Genomic DNA, 23375 nt, shown 5'->3' on the forward strand with positions numbered 1-23375 from the left:
TGCGAAAGAACACCCCCAGAAGCTTGTTGCCAGCTGATCGCACAACCTGCAACTGCACACCATTATCAAACCATGCAAACACCTCATTCATTGAATACACGTGCATTATGGTATATCATTTTTTTTGCCTTGTGGACACTGTTGGAACAGCCTGTAGCACATACAGAAGTGCTTATCAGTAGTCCAGATTTGCAAAAGCAAGATTCGTGTGAAACAACATGCTCGTGTTCAGCAAAGTTCTCCTTGCCTGCCGCGTGGTGTGTTGGCTGGACCAGGTTCTCCTAGAGGGGTCATCAGGAATGGCTGGCAGGAATATCCCATGTCCCCTAGCAGCACCCCAGGCAACCTCTTTCCTTCATATCTGACCCGAACTCTGGAGTTCTCGAAAATGCGGCTGTCATGGACTGACCCTGGCCAGCTCGCCACCACATCAAAAAACTCCAGGTTCGGGCCTGTGACTGCCTGCACGTTCACATAAACACGAGCCACCAATGTAGTGAATTCTGCTAAACGAGGCAGTAGCTACACAAGCACGCCTTCGAGTATTGTTGCAATCCCGTAGCAGGGAGTGAAGTATTCGCCCAACCTAAGCGAGTTACATGCTAACAAGAAAGGTGCGATGCGTTAATAGGGGTTCCTAACGCTGGCCGAATAGGATTTTCTACGGCACACAATCGGTCACTTACCTGCATGTTGATCGAGAAATAGCCCTTGTGGTTCCGGTACACTTCGGCGTTGTCACCGCCGGGGCTGTTGATCTCGATGTGTGTGCAGTCTATGCACCCGGTGACTCCCGGAAACTGGGCAATGTTGTAAAAGTCCCTCATGACTTTTGTCAGCGCCGCAGCCTCCGGAAAGTGCACCAGCCGCTCGAAGAGGTGGCTTGCTATCAGCCCCGTCACCTTCCGCACGGTGCGGCACACAGTTGGTTGAGAGACCTTTATGAGGTCTCCTGTCACCACTTGGAAAGATCCGGCTCCGTAAAAACGTAGGGCCAGCAGCAGCTGCTGAAGTGGAGGCAGGGGCAGACCCCGATTGTTGCGGCTCGCCGGCAGCGGCAGCATGCTGAGCAGCTCGAGCACGGTCTCCTTCGAGAAGCGATAGCGGGCGAGGAATTGCGCGTCATCATAAACCTCCATCGGGTTTTGGCGATCGCTAATGGATGGCCGCGGTATCTTCGGAATCGCGTAGGCGTCACCAAATATCAGATCCGTGGTACGGCAAGCTACTTCAAAGGCGGCGATCCGTCGCGCAAAATCGCGCCGCTGCCGGAGCCGACCCGCCATGTTGGAATACGAAGCAAGTTCGCTTCAAGGTAGCTACGAAGCAGACATGGATTTCGGCCGACGAAGATCAGTCGAAGTACGGTTGTAGTAAGATCGAAGAGCGCGTTGGGTCTATGAATTGAGGGAAGCCGACTAATACTCTAGTTACACGGGCACACCTAACCATGGTTACGCCTAACTATAGTTACCCAGCTTAACCGCAGTTAGCGCTAACCATGGTCAGCTGCTGTTACACGCAATCCGAGCGTGTGTCAAGCGGTCACGTGGTCTATGCAAACGCGAAATGACAAATTATGTTCAAGCGACTGTAATGGCAAAAAAAGAGATGTTGCAAGTTTATAACAAAACATTCAAAACAGCAGTTGCAAAACTATCTATTTTTGCGCACACGTTTACGTTTTTTTTAGACAGCGCGAACGTAAAAACAACTCGTCAACACTGTCTACGAAGCCACTCAACAAGCCAAGGTCAGCCGAAGCCAGCGCTGTAAAAACGTTGTCGTGGGTAGTCGTCGTGTTGTTGGAGTGTATTTTTGCCATTCCGGATCGCTTCTGCTACCTTTTACCGCTTGCACTGTACATTTTTGCGTTGCGGGATGTGGAGCGGAGGGATTCGAGGTTGTTCTGCCAAATGTTTATCAGCGCCTTCGTTGTCTCCGTCGTCCACAACACGCGCTTCGCATCGGTCGCCGCGCTGCACTCGTTTATCCCTGTATCGCGCCCGACGCCATGTTTTCAGTTTGAAAGCCCTAACTTAGGTAGCCGACCGAAGTTAGCGCGGACCATGGTTAGCGGGCTAACTGCAGTTAGGTCTGCCGTGTAACTCCGGCCGACTATGGTTAGTTCTAACTGCGGTTAGGTTAACCATGGTTAAGGGTGCCCGTGTAACTAGGGTATTAGACGGCGGCAAGTTAAGCTCGGTTTAAGTTGAGAAGAAGATACATCTATGAATTCGGGGGTAAGCGTCCCTACCCTTCCCATTGAAAAGCGCCCGACGCGTTAGGCAATGTTTATACAGGCGGCGTTGGTACGACGATGTGGTTTCGATCGTTGCAACTGTGCCTGCTATTATGACAGAGGAGGAAAAAATGAAGGAAGCTCACACTAACGTAAGACGTGAAGGTAGCGAAGCTGTACGCAACGGTAGCGTTTTTCCTCTTTTTCGTCTCACGGCGTTGTTTAAACCTCGCCGCTGTACGAGGGACCATGGTTGGATGTTCCTATTCCTCTATCGCACACGTTTCTGCGCCGCCCGTGGCCCCGTGGCCATCCTTCGTGTCGCGCTCTTATCGCTGCGGCGGCGGACTCCTCGCTTTCCGCCGTCACGTCCTACGCACTGGTCCTACGCACGTCTCCTTTCCCTCCTCGCCTGTCTCTCCCCTGCCGCCTATCTGTACCCGTTATCCGACCGCTGCTCTGTTTACGGCACTTGCGGAAGGGGCTGCGGTTTGACCTCTAGCGCTCAAGGGCAAAACTGGTCACCCCGCGAAGACTTCCCGAGGTAGCGTAGTGCAGCTTGCGCTACAAAAAGAACGCGCGCATTTGTGGAAATTTGGGCCCGCGTTAAATATCATCATATATGGGCGCGAAGTTATGCGTCGTCCTCCAATGCCTGACGCTCCAAGTCCCTGAGAAGCGTCTGCGCTTAAAACCACGGAAATCTCTGGGGATATCTTTTTTTTATTACGCCTAATACATTAGTGCTATTTGTATAAAATGGTGTGTAACTTCGTGGGTATTCTGACCACACTCTTTTGATCAGGCTCCTCACCAGGTGTGGAATACGAGATCTTGTACGTGCACTGCGACAAGTGCAATTTCCTGAGGCGTCGGGGAAGTAAGCACACTGCTCTCTTCGGTGTGCTTTGAGCACGCCTGAGTTAATCGCCTTAGCTTTCGCACGGCGAGGGTGTCCATCGTAGAGATGTGCGTATATTAGCATAACAAACAGCCCGTGGGAAATGTTCAAACTCATACGCTCAAAATGTTATTCTGCGGTGCATGTCACGATTTTGAACTCATTTGGTACAGCCTGCTGTTTTGTACGAAATAGAATTTGTTCTCTGTGCCAGGTTGGTGTTCTAGGCTACGCAAGCATGCAACTTTACGGTAAATCAAAGCTCATTCTTATTTGAAATGCCCGCGTGCAGGCGACGCAATCAAAATGAACACTGATACATTGGATACTTCCAGCCACTCCCCCCTTCCTGTTACCTGGATGGTTCAGTAATTGTTGCTCCACATTATCCAATTCCGAAGAGGGAGAGTTCAGCATGCAAGCAATCCGATTCTCCCTTTACAGGCACCAAGTGCTACATGCTGGTGCGAGAAGTGGCCTTTCGGTTTGACGTTCAGCGCTGCCACTTCATTTTCGACCTGCTTTGTGGATCCACACCCAAGTACCTGGTGTCGGACGCCAGCTGCTTGGAAGGAGCCAAGAAGGGTTAGCCGCTGGCTTGTGAACATAAAACCGGCTAACCGATGTGCAGTCAATAAAGTGCGCGCTCTAGAATACGCGACCATTTTCTTTGTCTGCTGTGGAGTTGAATTAACCTGATAAACTCTCTCCCACATACTAGAGACTTCAAACTGCGCCTATCATGCGCGGGCTGTCCGAAAGCGTTTTTTGTCGCCCCCTATCCCTCTCTGAAACCTCCATCGAATTATGGGTCTTCTGCTGCCAGTCACGTATCTGATTGGTCATTGTGTTAGCCTAATGGTCTACCCCAGTTGTCAGTTTCCGCAATACATGCCCAGCTCTTTATTTCACCTAAGGTTTCCTCCAAACCTAGTTTGCTTTCTAATTTAAGACGCCCGTGTACCATCCCTGACTGCTTCGTTTTCAGATTTGGTTTATTATGCCAGAATATGAATGTACAGTGCGTGATTGTGCGTGCCAGTGCGATCTGAGCTTGCCTCGGTGTTAAGATTCGTCACTGTTGTGGCATTGTACAACGCCGGAATTTCTCATTTGAGCTGGGTTGGTAAGCTTGAAGACAATCTGGTGAACTTTATGACGCAGAAAATAAATCAAGACAATCTCAGACTTTTTTTTCATAAAGTGCGGTGGCCGTTGCGCTGTGGTTCGAATTTTCCGTACTGTGCGGAACAAATCGGTAAGCTACCGCCTGTAAAGGCATTGCAAAGCTCTCGGTGATTTGCGGAGTTTTGAGATAAGCTTCAGGAGGCCATACTTTATATTGCAAATTATCGATATATCGAACCATTGCGCGATCCCCATGGAGTTCGATATATCCGTGTTCGAGTGTACAACTTAAAGCGGCAGTAGTTGCTTATTAACGCAGAATATGCCAAAGGCGTGAAAGAAGGTATCGCTGTCTCGTAGATTTTCCCGCACGTCATTAGTCTTGAATGCGGAAGGGTGGAACTGGTGGAGTTTGATTAAGCGTTTAGATGAAACAACTACTTAGGCAACATGGTTGTGTAAATGTATAATTCATGCTTACGAAAACCTCCCTCGTCATGCGCTTTTTAAACTACACAAACCTCAACTAGATAACATTATAAATTAGGATGCTCAGCCCGGACGGTAACCTTTCCTTCTATTTCGGTTTAGTCGAAATGCTCCGCCTTGAGTACAGGCGTAATCCGCATTGCATGCATATGGGTGAATACGAGAGCCTTCTGTGCCTACTTAGCCCTAATGTATATATAGGCAACCACCAGTGGCAACATCGGAGTACTAGAACGAACGTAGACGAACGTAGACGAAGGAGGCACGAAAGACATATACAGGCGCCAATCAAAGGTTGTTTCCGCACTCCGCTCTAAACAATGCGGCTGAAAAATACTTGAAAATTGCGCTAATATTTTCGACACCTCCTTCTAGGCGGCAGCCTCCCTCCAGGGTCATCAAGTCCTAACACAGAGCGCGGAGCTTCATGACCCGCTGCGTTACAACAGACCTATACCTATGAATACTAATAGTGAGGAGTGCACGACAAATCCCCAAGGTTAAAGCACTTATGCGGCGATCTAACCGTACATTAAAAAACGGCGTTGAGCAGCTTTTACGGAAATGCTGGGTTGGATTTGTTTGTTGGTATGCACAATTTAGTTTAATTTTATTTTATTTGAACATACTGCAGCCCCTTTGGGGTTATAGAAGGAGTGGGGTAGGTACAAAACAGCCATTCGGAAACCGGCATACGCCATTCATGGGCGGAAACAAAACCAACAATTTGGCTCACAAGCATAGCAGGACGAGGAATGACCACCATAGAAAATAAAACGCAAGAAGAGCAAGAGCGTATGTATACATAACAAAAGTAAATATAATTCACGCTGTTACGTATAAATTTATGCACACCAAACCCAAGTATACCGTGCGTACATCACATGCACATCAAATACTACATCTGCGAACTACACAAAATACGCAGATTAATAAAGAAGGCATACATAAGTCCTTTTTAAGTGCTGCTAAAAATTTATTTATTTACGAGATTCGCATAATCTAGGCTTACATAAGTGAAAGAGGTGAATATGGTCGGAGCATAAACGAACAGCATCCTGACGATTAATTTGTAAAATATGAAGGCGCCTGAACCTCACCCCCAAACGAAAAACTGTCAATTGGACGATTCACGACGCCAGGACCATCAAGAGCCAAATTGGCTAACCGGTCTGCCAGTTCATTTACGATTATCCCTGCGTGGCCAGTGACCCACACCAACCGGATCTCGCGAAGCTGGTAATGAACGAGTGAATGGAATGACCGGAGAATGGAAGAATCTTTATCATTTGTTAAAGCGGTGCACACGGAGAGAGAATCTGAAAGGATAGCCGCGCCCGCAAATCTATATATGCTGTAGTTTATTAAGGGCCAAAACTATCGCCAATAATTCCGCCTGAAAAAATCCGGTTATCGTCTCGCAGCGTGATCTATATACTGAGAATATATTCCTACTCCCGCCTTCTTTTCACTTTGCGAGGCATCTATGGCAATGGCGAGATGGGTATGTAGAGTAGAAAAATGATCTTTAAGTAAACTGCTCAGTAATCGGGCCCGCAATAATTTCGTATGTGGAGGGAAAACGTTGTCCAGGCGTATCTCGACAGGCGACAAGCTATCAGGATATGGGCAGAATAGGAAAAGATCTGCACGAAGAGGCTGCATCCTCCTCTAAAAAAAGTCAGGCCTCGCGAGAAAAAATGGGTTGAGCCTTGTACAATGGAGATTCAAAAAGTTTCCAAAATGTTGATACAGTTAGCAATTTAAATTGATGCAGAAGTGAAGTACATCACAGAGTTAGCTACATACTTTGCAAACCCTAAACATCAACGCAAAGCCAATCTCTCAGTCAGAAATAGGGGATGGAGTTTGTAAGTGCACAATTGCAGGAGACTTGCTTCTTCCTTACTTCCGCAACAACCTTTTTTTCTATTATTATTGACATGTGTGAGCTTCTTCTTCATTTTTTTGAAAGGGGTAATCTTGGACAGCACGTTGGATAGCACGTACGCTACGACGTGTTTTTTCTTTTTTTTTTTCGTTCCAAGCGAGTCTTGCCACGATTACAGCGAACGCTGGAGTTTATATTTGCCCAATCTTGGCCAATCTCCCAAAGCGAATTTACTTGGCTTGACAAACGTGCACCGGGGACGCTGGGCGTTCGCCACGAGGCACGCACACCCAAGCCCTCGGCATTTTCTTGGCTTTGTTATCTGCCGGGCGGTCGCTGCGAGGCCCGCGCTCCCGGTTTTTGCGATAGCAAATGAAATACTACATCAACTCCAGAAAACCGGCGCCTGCTGTTGCCCGCGCTCCTGGCAGCTTTTAAGAAATCAAACGGCAACAGCAACGAAAGGTTCCACTAGGTCGGTTCCACGCTCTGCTTGGGACGATCGTGGAGTAGGGAAACGTAGTGGGGTCTAGATCGGTTCCACGCTCCGCTTGGGACGCTCGTAGAGTAGGGAAACGTAGTAGGGTGCCTCGATTCACGCGCGTCTCCATCGTGCGGAAGCGCTGACAACGAGACACTCGACTTGGAGCAGGGGAGCGCGGTAAATTTAAAGTGACTTGAGCGGACCTCTCGCGTATTTATCTTTGGGAGTAACGAGACGGGAGAGTAACAGCGTCAGAGGTGAGCGGGAAAGAGAGGGGAGCATTTACTTGTTAGGGGCGCCAGTCGACTATCGTCTTTCGTCAACATCTGCAACGGAAGGAGCAGATACGCGACCATTTTTCCGGTAATTTTTCCATAAATCGTTCTTTTCCCCCGAAGTCTGTATTTTTTCAGTTTTCGGCCTTCAAAGAAGAATGCGCGGTTCACGAACACGTTAAAAATGTCTTCTTCGCAGTACTACCTTTAAGCTAGAAAGCAGCTCCACAGATAAGTCAGCTTTGGCCCTTCGTCTAGTAGCCAACCAAAGAGATACAAATAAATGGAGTTGCAGAAGAATGCTTGCACCAAAAGCGCTGCTTGCTCGCACTAAGTTCGGCGACCTTATTGGGCTCAACGAACGATGGGGAAGCGCAGTGTTCCCATGTCTCTCCCTGCCACCTGCAACACGCCGCTGAGGCAACTGATGAAAACGAAAGCTACTAATCGCAGGTGCATGTGGCCGTCGATAAACACACAGGGGCTTTTCCGCCTCCCCGTCGGTGGTGCGGAACACTTGCTTACAGTGATCCTTTGCCTGTAACGTTTGCCTATAAACGGTAAAAATATGACCTTTTCTTGGCGCTTCTCAGTCAGAACTTTCTTTGAACCACTGATGTCGCAACCTGTTAGGCTGCTGTACTTGAAGCCAATTAATGTGTCGCCGGGCCCAAGAAACTTCGGGGAAATTTCAAATGTTGCCGCTCCTGCAATAGGTTCACTGCTCGCTGCGTCATCATTCTACTGTCGGGAGCGCAGGTCTCGATTCCGCACCCCCCCCCCCCCTGCCCTCCCCCTCCCCTGAGCACTGGGAGACAGTACTGTCCAGCTCGGACCCTGACGACCAGCTTTGGCTGGTGCAGAGAGCCCAACGCCATTGCCGCTAGCGACGTTCCTCGCCTACTTCTTTTTTGTCTCGAAGCCAAAATCAACAAAAAAGGGTAACATTTTTTCCTTGTTCATTGCGCCTGAAGCTTCTACATAATCAACTGAAAAATTAATCTTTTTGAAGGTTCAATTTTATAAAAACAAAACAAATTTGATTACCCTTCAGGATTAATACTGTTACTTTTTTGCAGCCAGAGGCAACTTTTCAGCATGTTCATGGCCCATGTCAAGGACAAGTGGAACGTGCCTGCCAGGTACATGACGGAACTCTCGCCGAAGCGCGGCTCCCCTAGACAGTGGCGCCAGATCTCCCTCTAGTATATATTAGTATGAACCTCTATGCATCCAACCAATCTCTCGGCAGCGGACCCTCCTTCGCATGATGGCGCTGCAACGCATTACGGCCATTGCTCTCGTGGAATCCAGACTTTTGCTCCCCGCAGTACACGTGCAAATAATTTGAGTGCGTACAGTGTAGGTTCTCTGAAAAATGGCGCAGCTTGGGCGAGTGGTGCGAGGCTGGAAAAACAGCATAGATGGCAGCCCCTCTCCCTCTGTAGGAGACCCTATTGCTGCAGCACTCATGGACTTCCGAACTTGCCGCTGCAAGTTCTCCATGACTGGCGAGCCCTGGTCGTGTCGTCCGCAGGCTCTCACATCTCTACCAAAGTGGACCGCGTCAGCACGCGCTAGAACCCGCGGCCAGGTAAAAGGCCGACGGCCCCGCTGCGAACCCAAAGAAAATGCTGTGCGCCCGGTATGCGATGTGTTCCACCATGTGTTAAAACATTTTTCTTTAAATTACACACTTGTATGCTCCCTGTTAAAACTTGGATAAAAGACCGGGGTCTTTTTATAGCTTGACCGACAGATTGCTGCCTCTGTTCTCGACCAGAGAGCATTGATCCCTGCTTTGTAGATTGCAGAGAAGCTGTCTTTTTCTGGGACAATTTGCAGCGAACGCTGAGGAAATATATGAATAGGACGTCTTTCTCAATCCTATTTTCGCCATTCGGCTATCCTGGTGTGCCCCCCTATGACATGTTTGTTTTAATTGGCTTGTACTGCCTGTGGCGATGTCGCTTATGTCGCTTATGGAGTAGGTATGCTGAGCCACCCAGGTCCATAAAGTCATATTTCCGAGAAACTGTGGCGTTTGTCCATACTGTGTAACTCTTTCGATCAACCACGTACCTGAGTGGCTCCCTCTTTTGAACGCCGGTGTGTGCTTGCCTGAATTTTGATGAATTTGGGTTTTTGTAGCGTAAGCTACACTGGCCGAGGTTGAGCAGTTTCGCGTGTACCGTGAAGGGCCGTTCTGCGCAAGCGCGAGGGACATTGGATTGGCTTGGCTTGGCTTGGCTTGGCTTGGCGTGGCTTGGCTTGCATTGGATTCGGATTGGATTGGGTTGGATTAAAGTAGATTGTGTTGGATTGTGTTGCGTCATAGCCGCGGCAGACGCACTAGCGCCGGCGCGTGCCCAGGTGTGCGCCTCAATTGCGCAGTAGCCAAGTCTGACGCTGCACCGGAGCCGCTTGATAGCCGTTTCGCGTGGCTCGTGAAGAGCCGTGCTGAGCATGCGCGAGGAGCAGTGACTGGACAGGACTGGACTGGATTAGACTGAATTGAACTGGACTGTATTGGATTGGATTGCTGAACCTTAGCTCACGCTACGTATATCCTGGCATAGCAGAGCTGAGCCACTACTAATTTTTTTCTAACTTCCGTCGATTCTCGTGTTTGCTTGACTATGCAGTGTCCTAGAACTATCATGTCTTAGCGTATTCCCCCTTGCAATAAAGAAAAAAATGCGTTAAAACATGGCGGCATGAAAACGTGATGTCGATCCCTCGGTCACACAACTGCCGCTGGTGCAATCAACCAGAGACTATTGACCATTGTTTTTTGTGTTCTGCCGTGACACGGTGTTTTTCTGGGACATTTTGCAACGGGCACTAAAAGAGGACATTGACATTACCCCGTATACCATTTATATCTTGCCATTTGACGATGTTAATCGGGTGCCATATGATGTTTTGTTTCCCTAGGATTGTTTAGCTTGTGGAAGTGCCGCAAGGCTAATCGGCATGCGGAACCCCCAAGGCCGATCAATTGCATTTTTCGCGAACTGGCGGCGTTAATGCGGAGCGTGTTTGCTGCGCAGAGTTATCCACCAGAGTGGCTGCCTCTTTTGCATGGGTGTGTTTGCTTGCCTGAGTTTTGAAATGGTGCCGATCTTTGTTAGACTAACGTCCTTACCCTTTGCTGTCTGTTAGTGTTTGTATTGTGTGTCAATTGTCTTGTCTGAGCTTTTTCTAAAATTTCCATGCATTAAAAAAAAGATGAAAGCGCAGTCGGGTAGGCACCAGTTTCAGAACGCGAGGGACCCTGGTTTCATTCCGACAACGGGGAGCGTTTTTTTTTTCATTTTTGATGATGATGAATAAAGTTTATTCATCATCATCATCATCATCATCATTTTTGAATGGGTGCACATGTTCTTGTTCCCCGCCGCCGCTGACCCAGCACGCCTCGGGTCTTCGGAGTGTCCCAGTGCTTAGGTTGCCTGTTTCATGGAGTAAAGGTGCTGGGTTCGATTCCCAGGACCTCCCTAACCACATTTATTTTCTTGAGGCTTTGAGGTTTTTTTTGTGTTTGAGTGATTTCTGCGAAGTTTTCTGATGTTAAAAAATTGCTCCGGCAGGGCGGCCGGTGAAGGTTAGACAGCCGCGCTGCGCCCGTAATGTTCGGAATGGACCCAAGTGGTTCCGCGCATTCTAAGTATTGAGCCGAAGAGAGAGAAGGTGGTAAACATTGTTACTGCGAAAAGCAATGGGGAGGAGTCCTCAGTACAAGACTGCTTGAGTTTTTCCAGCCTCAACAGCCCTGAACACCAGCAGGCGCTGATCACTGAAGTCAGAGCTGGTCAGAGCTCGCTCCCAGAGCTCGTAAGAATGCGAGGGATCACGCGAATGTAGTTGGGCGTGGTAGCAGCCCCCACCATATGAAAGCCTCCCAGGGGTTTCGCAGAAGCGGCATAGCGGGGAATATACGCTGAGATGCAAAATACGGAATTCAGTGGGCTGGGGGAAGGCATTTAAGACTCCATCCAAATCTACTCAGCGAATCCCATGCGACGCTGAAGCGAAAACAAGCCCGCTTTCCCATCCGACGTAGAAGAACGTGTCCAGTTTGCGCGCTCCGTCCAATCCGTGGGATTGCAGCAGAATATTTCGGAAATTCTCTGGACGAACAGATGACAAGCGCACTTCATCTAGAATTTCAGCATTGTCAACAGGCATGGGAACGCTCAAGGCTTCCTTTAACATTTTTCTGCTAATTAGTCTCCTTTCGCCGGGTACTCGCACCGACTCTCCAGAGGACCAACGAAATGGCTCCTTGCGCAACATTTTGTAGACTGCAAGTTCCGAATGCAGCTTGAGCGTTGGAAGTGGGTTATTTTCCCAAGATCTTCTTCGAAAGCCGTGTTACCCACGTTAGGACTTTGAACCCAAGATTACACAACGGGGTCCACGGCCGTCCTTGAGGTCCCTGTGGTGCCCAGAATGGGGCCGACGATCCTAGCTAAGGAAACTCGCCGTCACTGATCGCCATCCAGGCTTAATTACAGCCTTGACCAGTGACCTTCAGGAAAAAGTGTAGATTTCTATTATTGTGGAGTGGGAGGTGTAATACTTCATTTATTGACTGTGTTCCCGCAATGATTACAGAAACGTCATGGAAAGTTACAGGGAAAGCTTTGCTCGCGCAGGCAACTTGACAAGGCCCAAAAAAGCAGGCGTTTGGTGTTGCTTGAGCTAGTCCTGCGTAGCCTATGTAGTCAAACTTGTTCAGTTCTCTCCCTTGCCTGCTCAGCTAACGCAGTCAGAGTGCGAGCACTTTTCGTTCCACAACGCCTAACCTCATTTGATCTCATCAGAGGCACCATCAGAAGAGAATCCACCCGCGGGAATTTGCGCGTGGCCTTCCGCTACTCTGCGCTGCTTTTCGCGTTTGAGGAGTCATTGGCCTCGTCATTTGGTTCATCGCCCTTCACCCTTTGGGGCCGCAGGTTGGGCGTATGGATCTGCAATCTGTACGCTAACTTTCGGCCTGCATATGTTGCACAGACAGCCGAACCTCGCATGGCGTAGGGTGCATACGTGATGAACGTTTGTTCCTTTGTCTACTTATTCGTTTGTAGAGTTTATTCATGTCGTGCTGTAGATAGCGTTTCGCAAACGAGAGCGCACATTGCGGGCCTGCAGCAACCCATGCGTGGCAGCGTCATATACAAAAATAAACGCTACGGCAACATGTAGTCTGTTTTTTTTTCTTTCTCGCGTTGTGTTTTTTTATTTGCGTACTAATTGGTAACACCCTCTCAGTAAACGAATATAATGCGAGGCAGGCAACCCGTATTTCTACTCAGCCTGTAGTTCCCACCCGCGAGCCTTCATAACAGAGCTCCAGTCGGAAGTGCACCTCGTAACGGAAAGCAGCAATCACGATGTCCCTTTTTATGGCCAACTTCCTGGCCTGCCTCTGCCTCTGGGGAGTGATACCCGCTGAGAGTAGCGGACTCACCAAACCATGGCTGGCGCCTTTCCAGGACATGTCCAAGGTATGGCACCGTGCGCTCTGTCGTCGTAAGCCGGCACTGCCCCCGTCGGTCAAGGACCACATAATGCAAAAAGGAAAAGCGAAAACTAGCCGTAGATGTGCTTCTCCGTCATCTCAAAATCCCGTTCTCCGTCATCTCACTGTTGGCGCATTTGTGATCACGTCTACGCTAGGTAGATGATAACAGCTTGAGTGTTTATGGTCCCCGCAAATTCCCCGTTCCGCTGGTGACCCGACAAAACACTCTGAGGACACTTAACCACTTCTTGTTATATGTCTAAGTGAACTTCACAGAGCGCTCCTCCGAGTTGGTATGCGGAAGTCCCTGACGACGCAAATTGGTGAATAGGCCACGAGCCTCTGACGGTATACAGCTGTAATCGTCACTGGCCAATCCCACTGAGTGGACGTGTGAGAGTGTTGGTTGGTTATGTTGAAGTCACAGCCACACTGGAATTGGTGAATCGGCATCGAGCCTTTGACGATATTAATGTTGAAGCTGCAAGATTTTTATTCACTATGGTCTTCCTCGATCATCAGTCTCGGATTGTCCACGGACTGCCCTAGACGCGTTCCTGCTCTCGGTTTTCTCATGTAGTTTTAGGGGCTTCTCTGTCCGAGGGCAGTCCTCGGCCTGCCCGCGGACTGTCTAGGACTGGTTGATCGAGGATGCCCAACAACGGCGCCTCTAGGAAATGTGTGGAAGACGGGAGAGGGGAGATGCAGGTTGGGCTAAATTGTTGGGGGCTCAATTATCCCTACTGAGGAGGACTCATTGTAGGCCTTCAGCTATCCGTTGATAGACTGTACTCGATTGAAATGCTTGGTTGGCCTCAGCACGCTACATTGAACTTGCGAGGCCACTTTTTTATGCGGATTTTGCTATAGCGAGTAGAGCGTGGTTGTTAAGAAAGTATCTGTCATCGCCATTGGCCGATCCCCTTGAGTGGGTATGCGAGAATTGGGTATGGGTATGTTGAAGCCACAGCCTAATGGGAATCGGTGCAAATTAACTCCCGTGGAGAGTCTGGGTTTCTGAAAATCCCTCGCGCGATTTGAAGGACAGGTGCCCGTACTTTCCTATACCCCCCCCCCCCCCCCCTCCAGACGCGAGAGTTTCTCTTAATGCCGACTCTAATGCCGACCATTAAGGGAAACTTTAGCACTGCATCAAATATTCGCGGGCTATTTGATGAAGTCCTCCTGAGATAATGAGATAACTGGGATATGTTCTCTAGCGCAAAAAAGACGGGAATTTGGAGAAGAATACGGACGGGACATACGCTAGTTCCTTCCTCTGTAAGTTCCCGTCTTTTTTTTTTTTTTTTTTTTGCGCTATAAAACATGTCCCGGTTAATCGAGTACCAACTAGCCCAACTTTCCGCACTAATGATTTTACTGCTGAGATGTTTTACGTTCAAAGCACCTCAGGACCTTAAAGGGGCCATGAAGACAAAATACAAGTTGGTTTTATTCAACAGATTTCTTGTTCTATAGTGCCCCAGCGCTTGTCCGAGAGAAAATGATACTTTATTCACTGCGAAATTAATGAATTTAGGCTGAAATTTAATTTTCGCTCCAAAACGCGTGTTTGAGCGAAGTTTGCAATGACATCACAAGAACAGGTCTTTCAGCTAAACTTGGTGTGGAGCGGAGACTTTCTTACTGTTAGTCAACCTAGATGTCGCCATCACACCGCGGCAAGGCGTTTTCTGCCTTTGGTTTGTTTGTGACCGTATCTAAGCCTGGCTTGTTTTTGTTCATGGAGAAAATGATCGTTTCGCGAAATATGGTGCTCGCTCGACAAATATGGTCACGTAAGACACCGTCGCTTGCGTCAATCGGCCAGTGTCGTCTGAGACAACCCCAGAGCTCCGCAGTGCTGTTTATCTAAACGAAGCATAGTGCGCGCAGTACCAACAGCAATACGCATCGGTATTTCTATGTTTACGTGTGCTTTCGTAACTTCCACTGTTTGTCCCACCGTTCTTACTGCTGTAAGATGAATGTGCATTGCATTTAAGCGTGAATAGCTCGTTCGGCAAGCTTTATATATGAGCTCTGCCTAATTTGCGTTTGCTTTTTCCGGCCTCCGCCAATCGAAGAGCTGGCTGGTATGACATCATAGGTTCTGTTGCGTGAAATGAGCTAGTGGGTCGCGTGGCCATTCCCTTTTTTCATAATTATACAGCTTATTTTAGCGAGGTTTACTTTAAAAGTGGTGTCAGCATGATACGAACGAAGTAATCTTTCGAATGAACCAAACTTGCATTTTGTCGCCATGGTCCCTCTAAGTTCCGCGCGCCTAAACACCGCGGAAGGAAGCGTTCTGATCAACCGCTTTCCTCCGCTATGGCCTCCTGCAGTGCGACTGGGAGGGCAGCACCTGGTACCTACTGTACCGCACCAGCGAAGACAGCCCGTTCGGCAAGGACGCCCGCTGCATCAACATCCTCCAGGTGACGCCAGTGGTGAACGACGAGATGCTCATGCGGTTCTCGTACACGCCCAAGGGAGAGAAGTACGCGTTTCATCAAATTTAGCGGCAGTTACTACCTCCCCAGTGCCAGAAATGCAACCTTCACACGCACAGGAAATTGGTTCGGTGTAAATAGTGCGATTAGGGTTAGGATAAATTCTGCGTTCTCTGACGTATGCTCCGCTCCTGCATATCCGCCGTAAAGGGCTGGTGAAGAGCTTTTAAAAAAAAATTTGTTGGGGGAATTACATTATGGTTTTCTTGACGCTGAATTCGAAAAACATGTTTATTTTATGTGTAAATACACCCAAACCATCTTTTTTCGTCAAAACAAACGACCCCTGACCGCGGGCACGGTGAGAGCCCTGGCTGCCTTTCGCGATTGGCTGGCGGCAGATGACGTCATATTCGGAAGTGCCGGCGCTGCGGTGACCGCTCGGCCTGAAGATCTCATTCTGTTCCCGTTCAGATTCGGGCCAGAAGGTCCTCTGGTGAATGGAGGGCTGACACAATATTTCCTTAGAATAGGAGAGCCTGATGGAAGTATAAACGCAACAGGTTCGCTCGCGGCGTTCTCCCCCGACGACTCATGGCCGACTTGTTTCTCGGGTGCAGGGAAGTTGCGCAGATATTGGTTCGCCGCTTTCACCACCAGCGCTAGTCACAATTCCTGGCACAATTTATGAACCCACCATCATCACCATCCTCGAATGTGGAACTTTGTTTTTACAGTTCGACAGGCGGCAACAAGCTCTGTGCAGCGGCCTGCGATGCGCACAGGCAGTGCGGCCGCCGCCGGTCGCTGCGTCGCGCAGAGGTTCTGGTGCCGGGTCTCGGCTCGGCTAGTCAGCGGAACGTGGCATTGCTGCACATACGCATGTTTTAGAATAGGGGAGCCGAACGTTGGTCGCCCCCCTAAAGGTAGAGGAACCCAAGCGCAGCACACTGGTCCCCGATGAGATTTAGAACGCCTTCCCCAACAGCTCCAGCCGGCTCAGGTTGCACGGAGTCGCCGCTGATGTTGGGAACTATAGGCTTTGCACCAAGGGAGATAGTTGGTCGCTGCTATCCCTACAATTGCGAACGACTATCCTTAACACAGTTTTTCACCACACTATCATCCCCTTTCTCGCATGTGTAACCTTTCTCCTACGTTGATAGTCATTCTAGCGATCTAGCGATGGTGCAGGTAACGCCATCCATCGGCCTCTCGCCGCAACTCGTGCTCGGGCAGGTTCGTTTGCGGCCGTCGACGAGCCTCCGCGACCGGTCGGCGCTCCGCATCGCCATACAAATTCGATCACCTCTTTCGAAATCACCTTGGATGACAATCCCCAACACAATTTTTCACCACACTATCATCATCTCTTGCGCGTTTACCTTGCTTTTCGCGTCGGCCTTGATTCTGGACGGCAGCGAAGAGCGGTCGCTGCAGCGGCATGTGTGGTGCGAGCCGTTTCGTGCGCCGTACGGGCGCCGTACGAGTGAGCGGAGCGCTTCCGCGCGCAGAAAACGCTTCATGTTTTCAGCTTGCTTGATTTCTTCTTAAAATCTAGCTATTCAGCTACGCTGTCGTCACAGCCAACAACGTTGATGGGGAAAACGAGCAAGAAGTTCAGGAAGCCTAGGGCGCTGTGGTCCCCAAAATTTTCTAATTCCCTTATACGCCTCGAGCTTTGCGATTGCTGCGCCGCCTGCCGCCGCTTCTCCGCGTCGTTGACGGGATGTGCCCTGCGGGGCTGATAGGGGCTCGTGCAGTGTTTTGGTTCTGTTTCGCTTCTTTTCGTCTTTTCGCGCCCTAAAAAATTTTGTTATGGTGATAACTACAAGCAAAGAGTACGTTTAGGTCACTTAAAAAGCAGCTGCGTCTTCGTACAGCACGCGGTAGCCTTCAAGAGCTACCCGGGGACGCAGTTATGCGCGCATCGTCGCCGCTCTTCCGGGCGTCGGCGACGGTAGCAGCATGTCATTCCTGTCACCTCCAAATACGTCAGGCACAAATGAATTCTACTGTCGCCTCGTTTAGACCTGATACTGGCACAGTGAGAGGTTGGCTTCATTTTGCAGCGTGGACAATGAATGCGGCTTCGTTTCGCATATATACGTCGCAGAATAATATGTTTCGGGGATGTGATTAGCCAATACAGGACAATAACTTATGCCTTTTATAAGAATATAAACCATGCGAAAATGTTAAGTATATCAAGCCTGTACGTCGTTAAATATGTGCCCACACACGCCTTATAGCAAGAACCGAGGCAATCTAATATGAAATGACGGAAGAATACATGCTGTGCAAGTGCGGAAGAAACATAATAGCTCTAACGGAAACGAAAAAAATACAATGCAGCTTCTGACATGCTAAATACGTTCGTCGAATCTTAAGCCGTGTAAGGCTCACCAGACCAACTATACGCGAATCGCACTGCTATTTCGCGAGACGTGGGGGGAGGGGGAGGTCTGAGGAGGGGGACGCTGTGTACAAGTGCGGAGCGTAATCAAGCAATGAACGTTTCAGTAATCACACACACAAATCTCGCGTTCACTGACGTTTTGTTTTTCGACTTCAACGAACAGCTGATCGTTCGGCGGACGCATTTTTGGAACTATACAGGGTAGGCAGTTGCAAGAGATGAAAGGTGTCGTTGGAAGGGGAAGGATGTGGTATGTGATAAGGCCCTCTGATTTCAGTTTCTCCTTTATTCTGCAGGCTCCCAGTGCCATGTGACGATATTTCGAAGAAGCGTTTAGTCGTGGACGCCGATTATATTCTAAGCCCGTCTGGCGCCGCTACAGGCCGCGCTCGAGGCGAATAATAATGGATCAGGAACTTGGGGTACCTCCGTATTTGTTTGAGCCCGTCGCTTCGCGTATGAAGCACAGAGCACCCGACGATCCGGCCGGCCCCGCGACTACTCGTGAAGGCAATGTAATAGCCACGGCCGCTCGGGTAGGAAATCTCTAATATAGGAGTCGCATTAGGGAACCACACAGTAGCATTACGATTAAAAATCGACGCGGAAGCAACTCTAGACAATGGCGATTAATCAAGTGCAGATTACACGCCTGCTTAACTCGGAACTTCGCCCAGAAAACTGGGACACAGCGAAGCGGCGGCGCACGTACCTGGCCGTCTTCCGATAATGACGTTACTTCCGGTCGCTGCCTCTAAGTTTCTCGCTCTTCCAGCGATGCGGCAGGAAGCAGTGGGCGGGGCGTAGGGTCAACTTTAACGACGAATACCGCTGTCCCCAAGCTAAAAATGACGAAAAAAACTTTAAATGCATAAACTGACCAATGTAATAATTGTAAAAAGAAGAGTTTTGCCCGGTTTTAAAAGCGCTTCAGAAGCCCGCCACGAAGTTGAAATACTCGTTAATTGGGTTTATTACAAAGCGTGCTTTGTCCCGATTATAATTATACCAAATTTGCCACAAACTGAAAACAGTAAAGATTAGCGACTTTCTGGCGAGGTATCTATGGCGTCACAGAATCTTGTTTGTGCGATTGGCGGGCGCCTCCCAAACCCACCGCGAAGAAACGTAATTGGGCGATTGTAGTGTGCCCTCGCTAGTTTCATTTGGTTGTGTCACTTGAACGCTATCGCGCAGTTCTTGCGCTCCAGCGGCGTTGCCACTTCATGGTGAGACTGAAAGACCAAGCGCCGACGAAACCACCGCGAACTTTCGCCTAGTCACGTGTTACCGCACCGACGAGACTCCGAGCAAGCGCAGCTGCGACGCCTTCTCCTCGACGGACCACGTGGCGTGACGTCACACCTGCCCCACTTGCGCTCCGCTGACGGCACGACATCCATGGCGGGACTGAGCGACCAAGCACCGAAGCAGCAGCTATAAACCATCGCCTGGTCACGTTGTACCGCAGCGACGAGGCTCCGAGCGAGCACAGCCGCAATGCCTCTCTGCAGTGGAACACGTGGCGTTAAGTTACACCTGCGTCACACCTGCGATGGAAGACCTTGCGAGATAGTGTAGTAGCTAGAGCTTTCGCTCTAGTAAATGTAATGACAATAGCTAACGAATATAAAACATGCCTGTTTCCAGCAGCCGTACAACATGCCGTACACGGAGATCATCTTGCATTTAGTGTATTTAGCTTTAATGGGTGCGAGAAACGAGCTGTTCACAGCAAGAAAACTTACACGAGCGTGGGTTGAGTAACAAGTCCTTCAGGTGGCTTGCTCACAAGTTGCAATTCCCATGGTTCGCGCCGCAAAACCACACTCTTCGGTCATGTTAAATCCCGGATATGCGAAATCACACAATTTCTCTCTCTTACGTTTCAGAAACGCCACGTTCCGCTTCAAATCAAGCACCCCAGGCGGTCCGAAAAACGTTGTCAGAATCAAACTGGATAAAGAAGGTAAGCGCATCCGTGTGCTTTTTCGGAGCTCTGTACTGCACGAGGGTATTAGTTACTTGAATGAATTGTTAGTTGGTTGAGTTAATTATTTAGAAATTAGCACTCATCTGTTGAGATTCGTTGGAAATCTCTCAGCCCAAGATAAAAAGTTGGCCACTCTGCACCCTTACCATTGGTCGGAGACTCGTGTCTTCGTCAATGCCATCAGCCAGCGTTACCAGCTCCGCTTGTTACAGGCGGACTTGGGCTTCTTTTTTCACCAAGTCGCTTGAAGATTTTTTTCAGCCGCTTGTCGCTTTTTGGTCTTATTTGCTTCTTTCGTGAGAATATCGTTATTGTAGTGCTCGCGGCGTTCTCACTGGGGCGTTTCTCGTCAAAAACTCGAAAAAAATCTATTTAGCGGATGCAATTGCTGAAGGCGGTGTCAATGAAATAGCCGAGTTTTTCCTGTTGTCACCGGTCGTGCTCTTCAGCAGCGCCGACGTCGAGCACGAGTTCTCGCAGATTAACGTCGCGATTAATGAAGAATACCACGTTGGGCGGGAACATTCACGTATACGTTGTCGTCTCAATTTTCGAAACCTCACTGCCGGGACTTTCAACTGACCACAAAGATATTGCAGCTTTTCAAATGAAAAAAAAATGCACAGTTCAGTTGAAGTGGAAGCTGAGAATTTTCCCGCGATTAGTAGCACACACGCGCAAGGTAGGGTATTAGGTAGGGTATTAAACGAACCATATACTTTGGGGGATCAGCAAGTAAGGCAATCACGTACTGGCGTGATTCTATTGCTGACAAACGTGCCTGGAACAGTGTGGAGACTACCTAGAAGACGACGATATAAGTTGAGTAAGAGCTTTTGTTCATAGATTTAGATATCTTCTCGATACAAAAACTTTAATGTTAGTGATTTGCTTTCCAGTCTTATCTCAGGTTACAACTCAAGAACGGCACCACCTCATGTAGTGTATCACTCCGCCAAAGCGCCGGACCCGTGACGTCAGTGCGCGCGCGTTTTGAAAGGGGTTTGCTATGAATGCGTGATATCGTCTGCCTTGTCTCACGCAGTTTGTTTGTCGTCACTGGAGTCGTTTCTAAGCATATTAAGTCCTAAAAATCACGGGAACGGCTCATGCCATGTTCAAAACATTCCCAGTAACGCCCAACTTTCGACGCGCGGAGAAACATCCGGCTACGGTGATAAGGCACAGCGGCAACTTCCGGTGCCGTTCTTAAGTTGTCACCGAGTATAGTTTGTTTTCCTCTTTTACAATGTTATAAAATTAAACCTTTTTCATGAGTGTGAGCAATTGTGAAACTCCGGCATGTTTTGAGCATCCTCCCAAAAGTCGCGCTGCGTCTTTAGGGCTTCTTTCGAAATTATCTTTTCTTGTTTACTCTCCGGCATCTGGCCACCCTGCCATCAGCCCCGAGAACGGGCCATTGGTTGGAACGGGCACTTGCGGTAATCGGCTGCCGGTTATCTCGCGCTTGTGAACCCGCATACGTTGTTTTGTGATAACCGCGGATTTTTATTTGAAGTGATGTATGCTACGCAAAGGAGCTGCTAGCAGTTTTCAGCTTCACATGACTTTGAAAAAGAAAGAAGTCACGGCAAAGTGCAAAATCTAGTTGGCCCATATCGGTAGCCTAAAGTGTCGTGAATACAAATGACACCACTCGAAGCAGCAGCAGTTCATTAAAACAAAACAAAAAACAATGCCAAAAGTGTGAAAGCAGGTATCCCCGCACCATAGACCTGCCCGCACAACATTTTGTGACATTACGAAACTTTGTCGTTGAACGGGACAAGTTGAGCTTACTTTAGCGTGTTTTAAACAAACACTGAAGCAGGAAGTTGAATACGTAACTAAAATAAATGTGTGCAGGGACTTTCGGTGGTCACATGCTTCCAGAAAATTCAAACCTCAGCCCGTAAACAAAATAAAATACGCTACCTCAGCACAGGTGGCAGACTATGTTTCAGTTTCAAGCCCCGCCCGCAAAAGGCGGTGCTTGAAGACTCATTTTAATGACAAGACTGAGCCACAAAGCCATTTCTGATTGGCTTCCAATCATTCCGACCAACGTGAAAGCCAGCAGGCACTGAGGAAGATAGCGATGACAGTGAAAGCTGAAGACAGGGCCCGGACTAACTGTATGCTTTTTGTTGACCTGCTCCTTCATGTCACAAAAAAAAATGGAAGGGAAACGAGAGAGAAATGCCAGTCGTCTTGGTGTTCAAAGCGCTCACAATACAGGGACGAAGAACGAAAGACGGCACGGCACTCTAGCAATTATTGGCTCAATGAACAAGTTGGTTCAGTGAACAGGTTGGTAAAATTAACTAGTTCACAGAACCAATTGTTGCTAGCTAGCGCCATGCATCGTCTTGCTTTCTGCGTCCCTGTGTTGTGAGCGCTTAGAACACCAAGATGAATAGCTGCCAACTTTCTTGATTGTCCGTTCTGTTACAGGAATGCCAGCTTTAGCTTTTTTTTCGCAAACAACTGGCTTCGTTAGCTTTCAAAGTAAAAAGCTAGGAGGTAGAAATGTCAGCTAAAATAGAAGTAATTGTTTATTCTTTAATGTAAATCTTCCAGCAAGGGTAACTGGCAGCTAGTAAAAAAAACTGCACAAAATGCAAGCTCTTTAGAAGAGTAAATGGGCGACAGTACACTACTGTCGGCCATTTCCTCTTCCACAGTGTTTATGTTTCGCACAGTTTTTATACCAACTCGTTCAGTTCGCTCTTCTCGCGGATTCCGCCTCTCCCGTCCATGTAGCTTGCATATTTAAGTGCGGAGCACTTTAGGGGTTCGCCTTCTCATTGTAGCTAGCTTGCAGCTTGCTGGACCCAAGTAGAGCAACACGCCGTTCCGTCGTAGCGGCTGTCGTCGCGGTGTTCGAAACTCGTGAACCGCTGGCGCTTGTCGTATACATCTCCCCGTTGTTTAGTGCAAGGAAAACTAAGTACATCTGAAGCAAAATATACGTAATAACCGTTAGGGCAAGCGTTCATTTAGTTAATAACGCTCGTTGGGTTGGATTTTAACCGTTTTTACGATAGTAAGCAAAAAAAAGCGGCAGTTCAACGTGCGGGTGCAAAAGCAAGCACAAAAAGAACAGAACTCTCGCTAGTGCAGTTTCAGGCAGGGGGCGCGCGAGCAACTGCGAAGGCGGGAAATCTGAACTGAATTGGTTGGTAGCAATGAGCGGATGACGGCGCTACAGCCCACTATGGCGAATCACTGCTCTGCACTTCCGACAGCTTTCACGTTGAGTGGAACGGCTTTATTTTTAGTATTCACAGTGTCCGACGAGACGTCGAGTGTAGATTGTACCCAACACGATGCCGTGCAGGTTCCAAGGAGAAGCCATTCAAAGTGCTGTACTCGGACTGCGAAAGCTGCCTTGTGCTGAAGCATGTGACTGCCGACAATCGTGAGTGATGCTGCAAAGTGAACCTTGATGGAGGAGTGCCTTTGCATTTTTTTCACAGCCACGCAGTGCTGGAGCGAGTGCTGATTCTAAGACGTACCTACGCATCTATGCCCTCGTGTAGGCAGTTTGTCGGTCAAGCATTTAGA

The 23375-nt window shown here is 48.8% G+C and overlaps 1 protein-coding gene across 1 annotated transcript in view; it reads left to right on the top strand.

The window, feature by feature from the left end:
* The window catches only part of LOC144157860 (uncharacterized), a 102465-nt gene that overhangs the window by 73805 nt on the left and 5285 nt on the right, over positions 1–23375 (top strand). The window contains exons 2-5 of the mRNA XM_077688585.1: positions 12732–12923; positions 15289–15443; positions 19708–19784; positions 23149–23229. Of these exons, the coding sequence (XP_077544711.1) occupies positions 12810–12923; positions 15289–15443; positions 19708–19784; positions 23149–23229 (427 nt within the window). The 5' untranslated portion in view covers positions 12732–12809. The remainder of the gene's footprint in view (positions 1–12731; positions 12924–15288; positions 15444–19707; positions 19785–23148; positions 23230–23375) is intronic.

The sequence above is a fragment of the Haemaphysalis longicornis genome, unplaced genomic scaffold (genome assembly GCF_048455015.1).
Source record: "Haemaphysalis longicornis isolate Haplotype H1 unplaced genomic scaffold, Haemaphysalis longicornis Haplotype H1 scaffold_10, whole genome shotgun sequence".
Lineage (NCBI taxonomy): Eukaryota > Metazoa > Arthropoda > Arachnida > Ixodida > Ixodidae > Haemaphysalis > Haemaphysalis longicornis.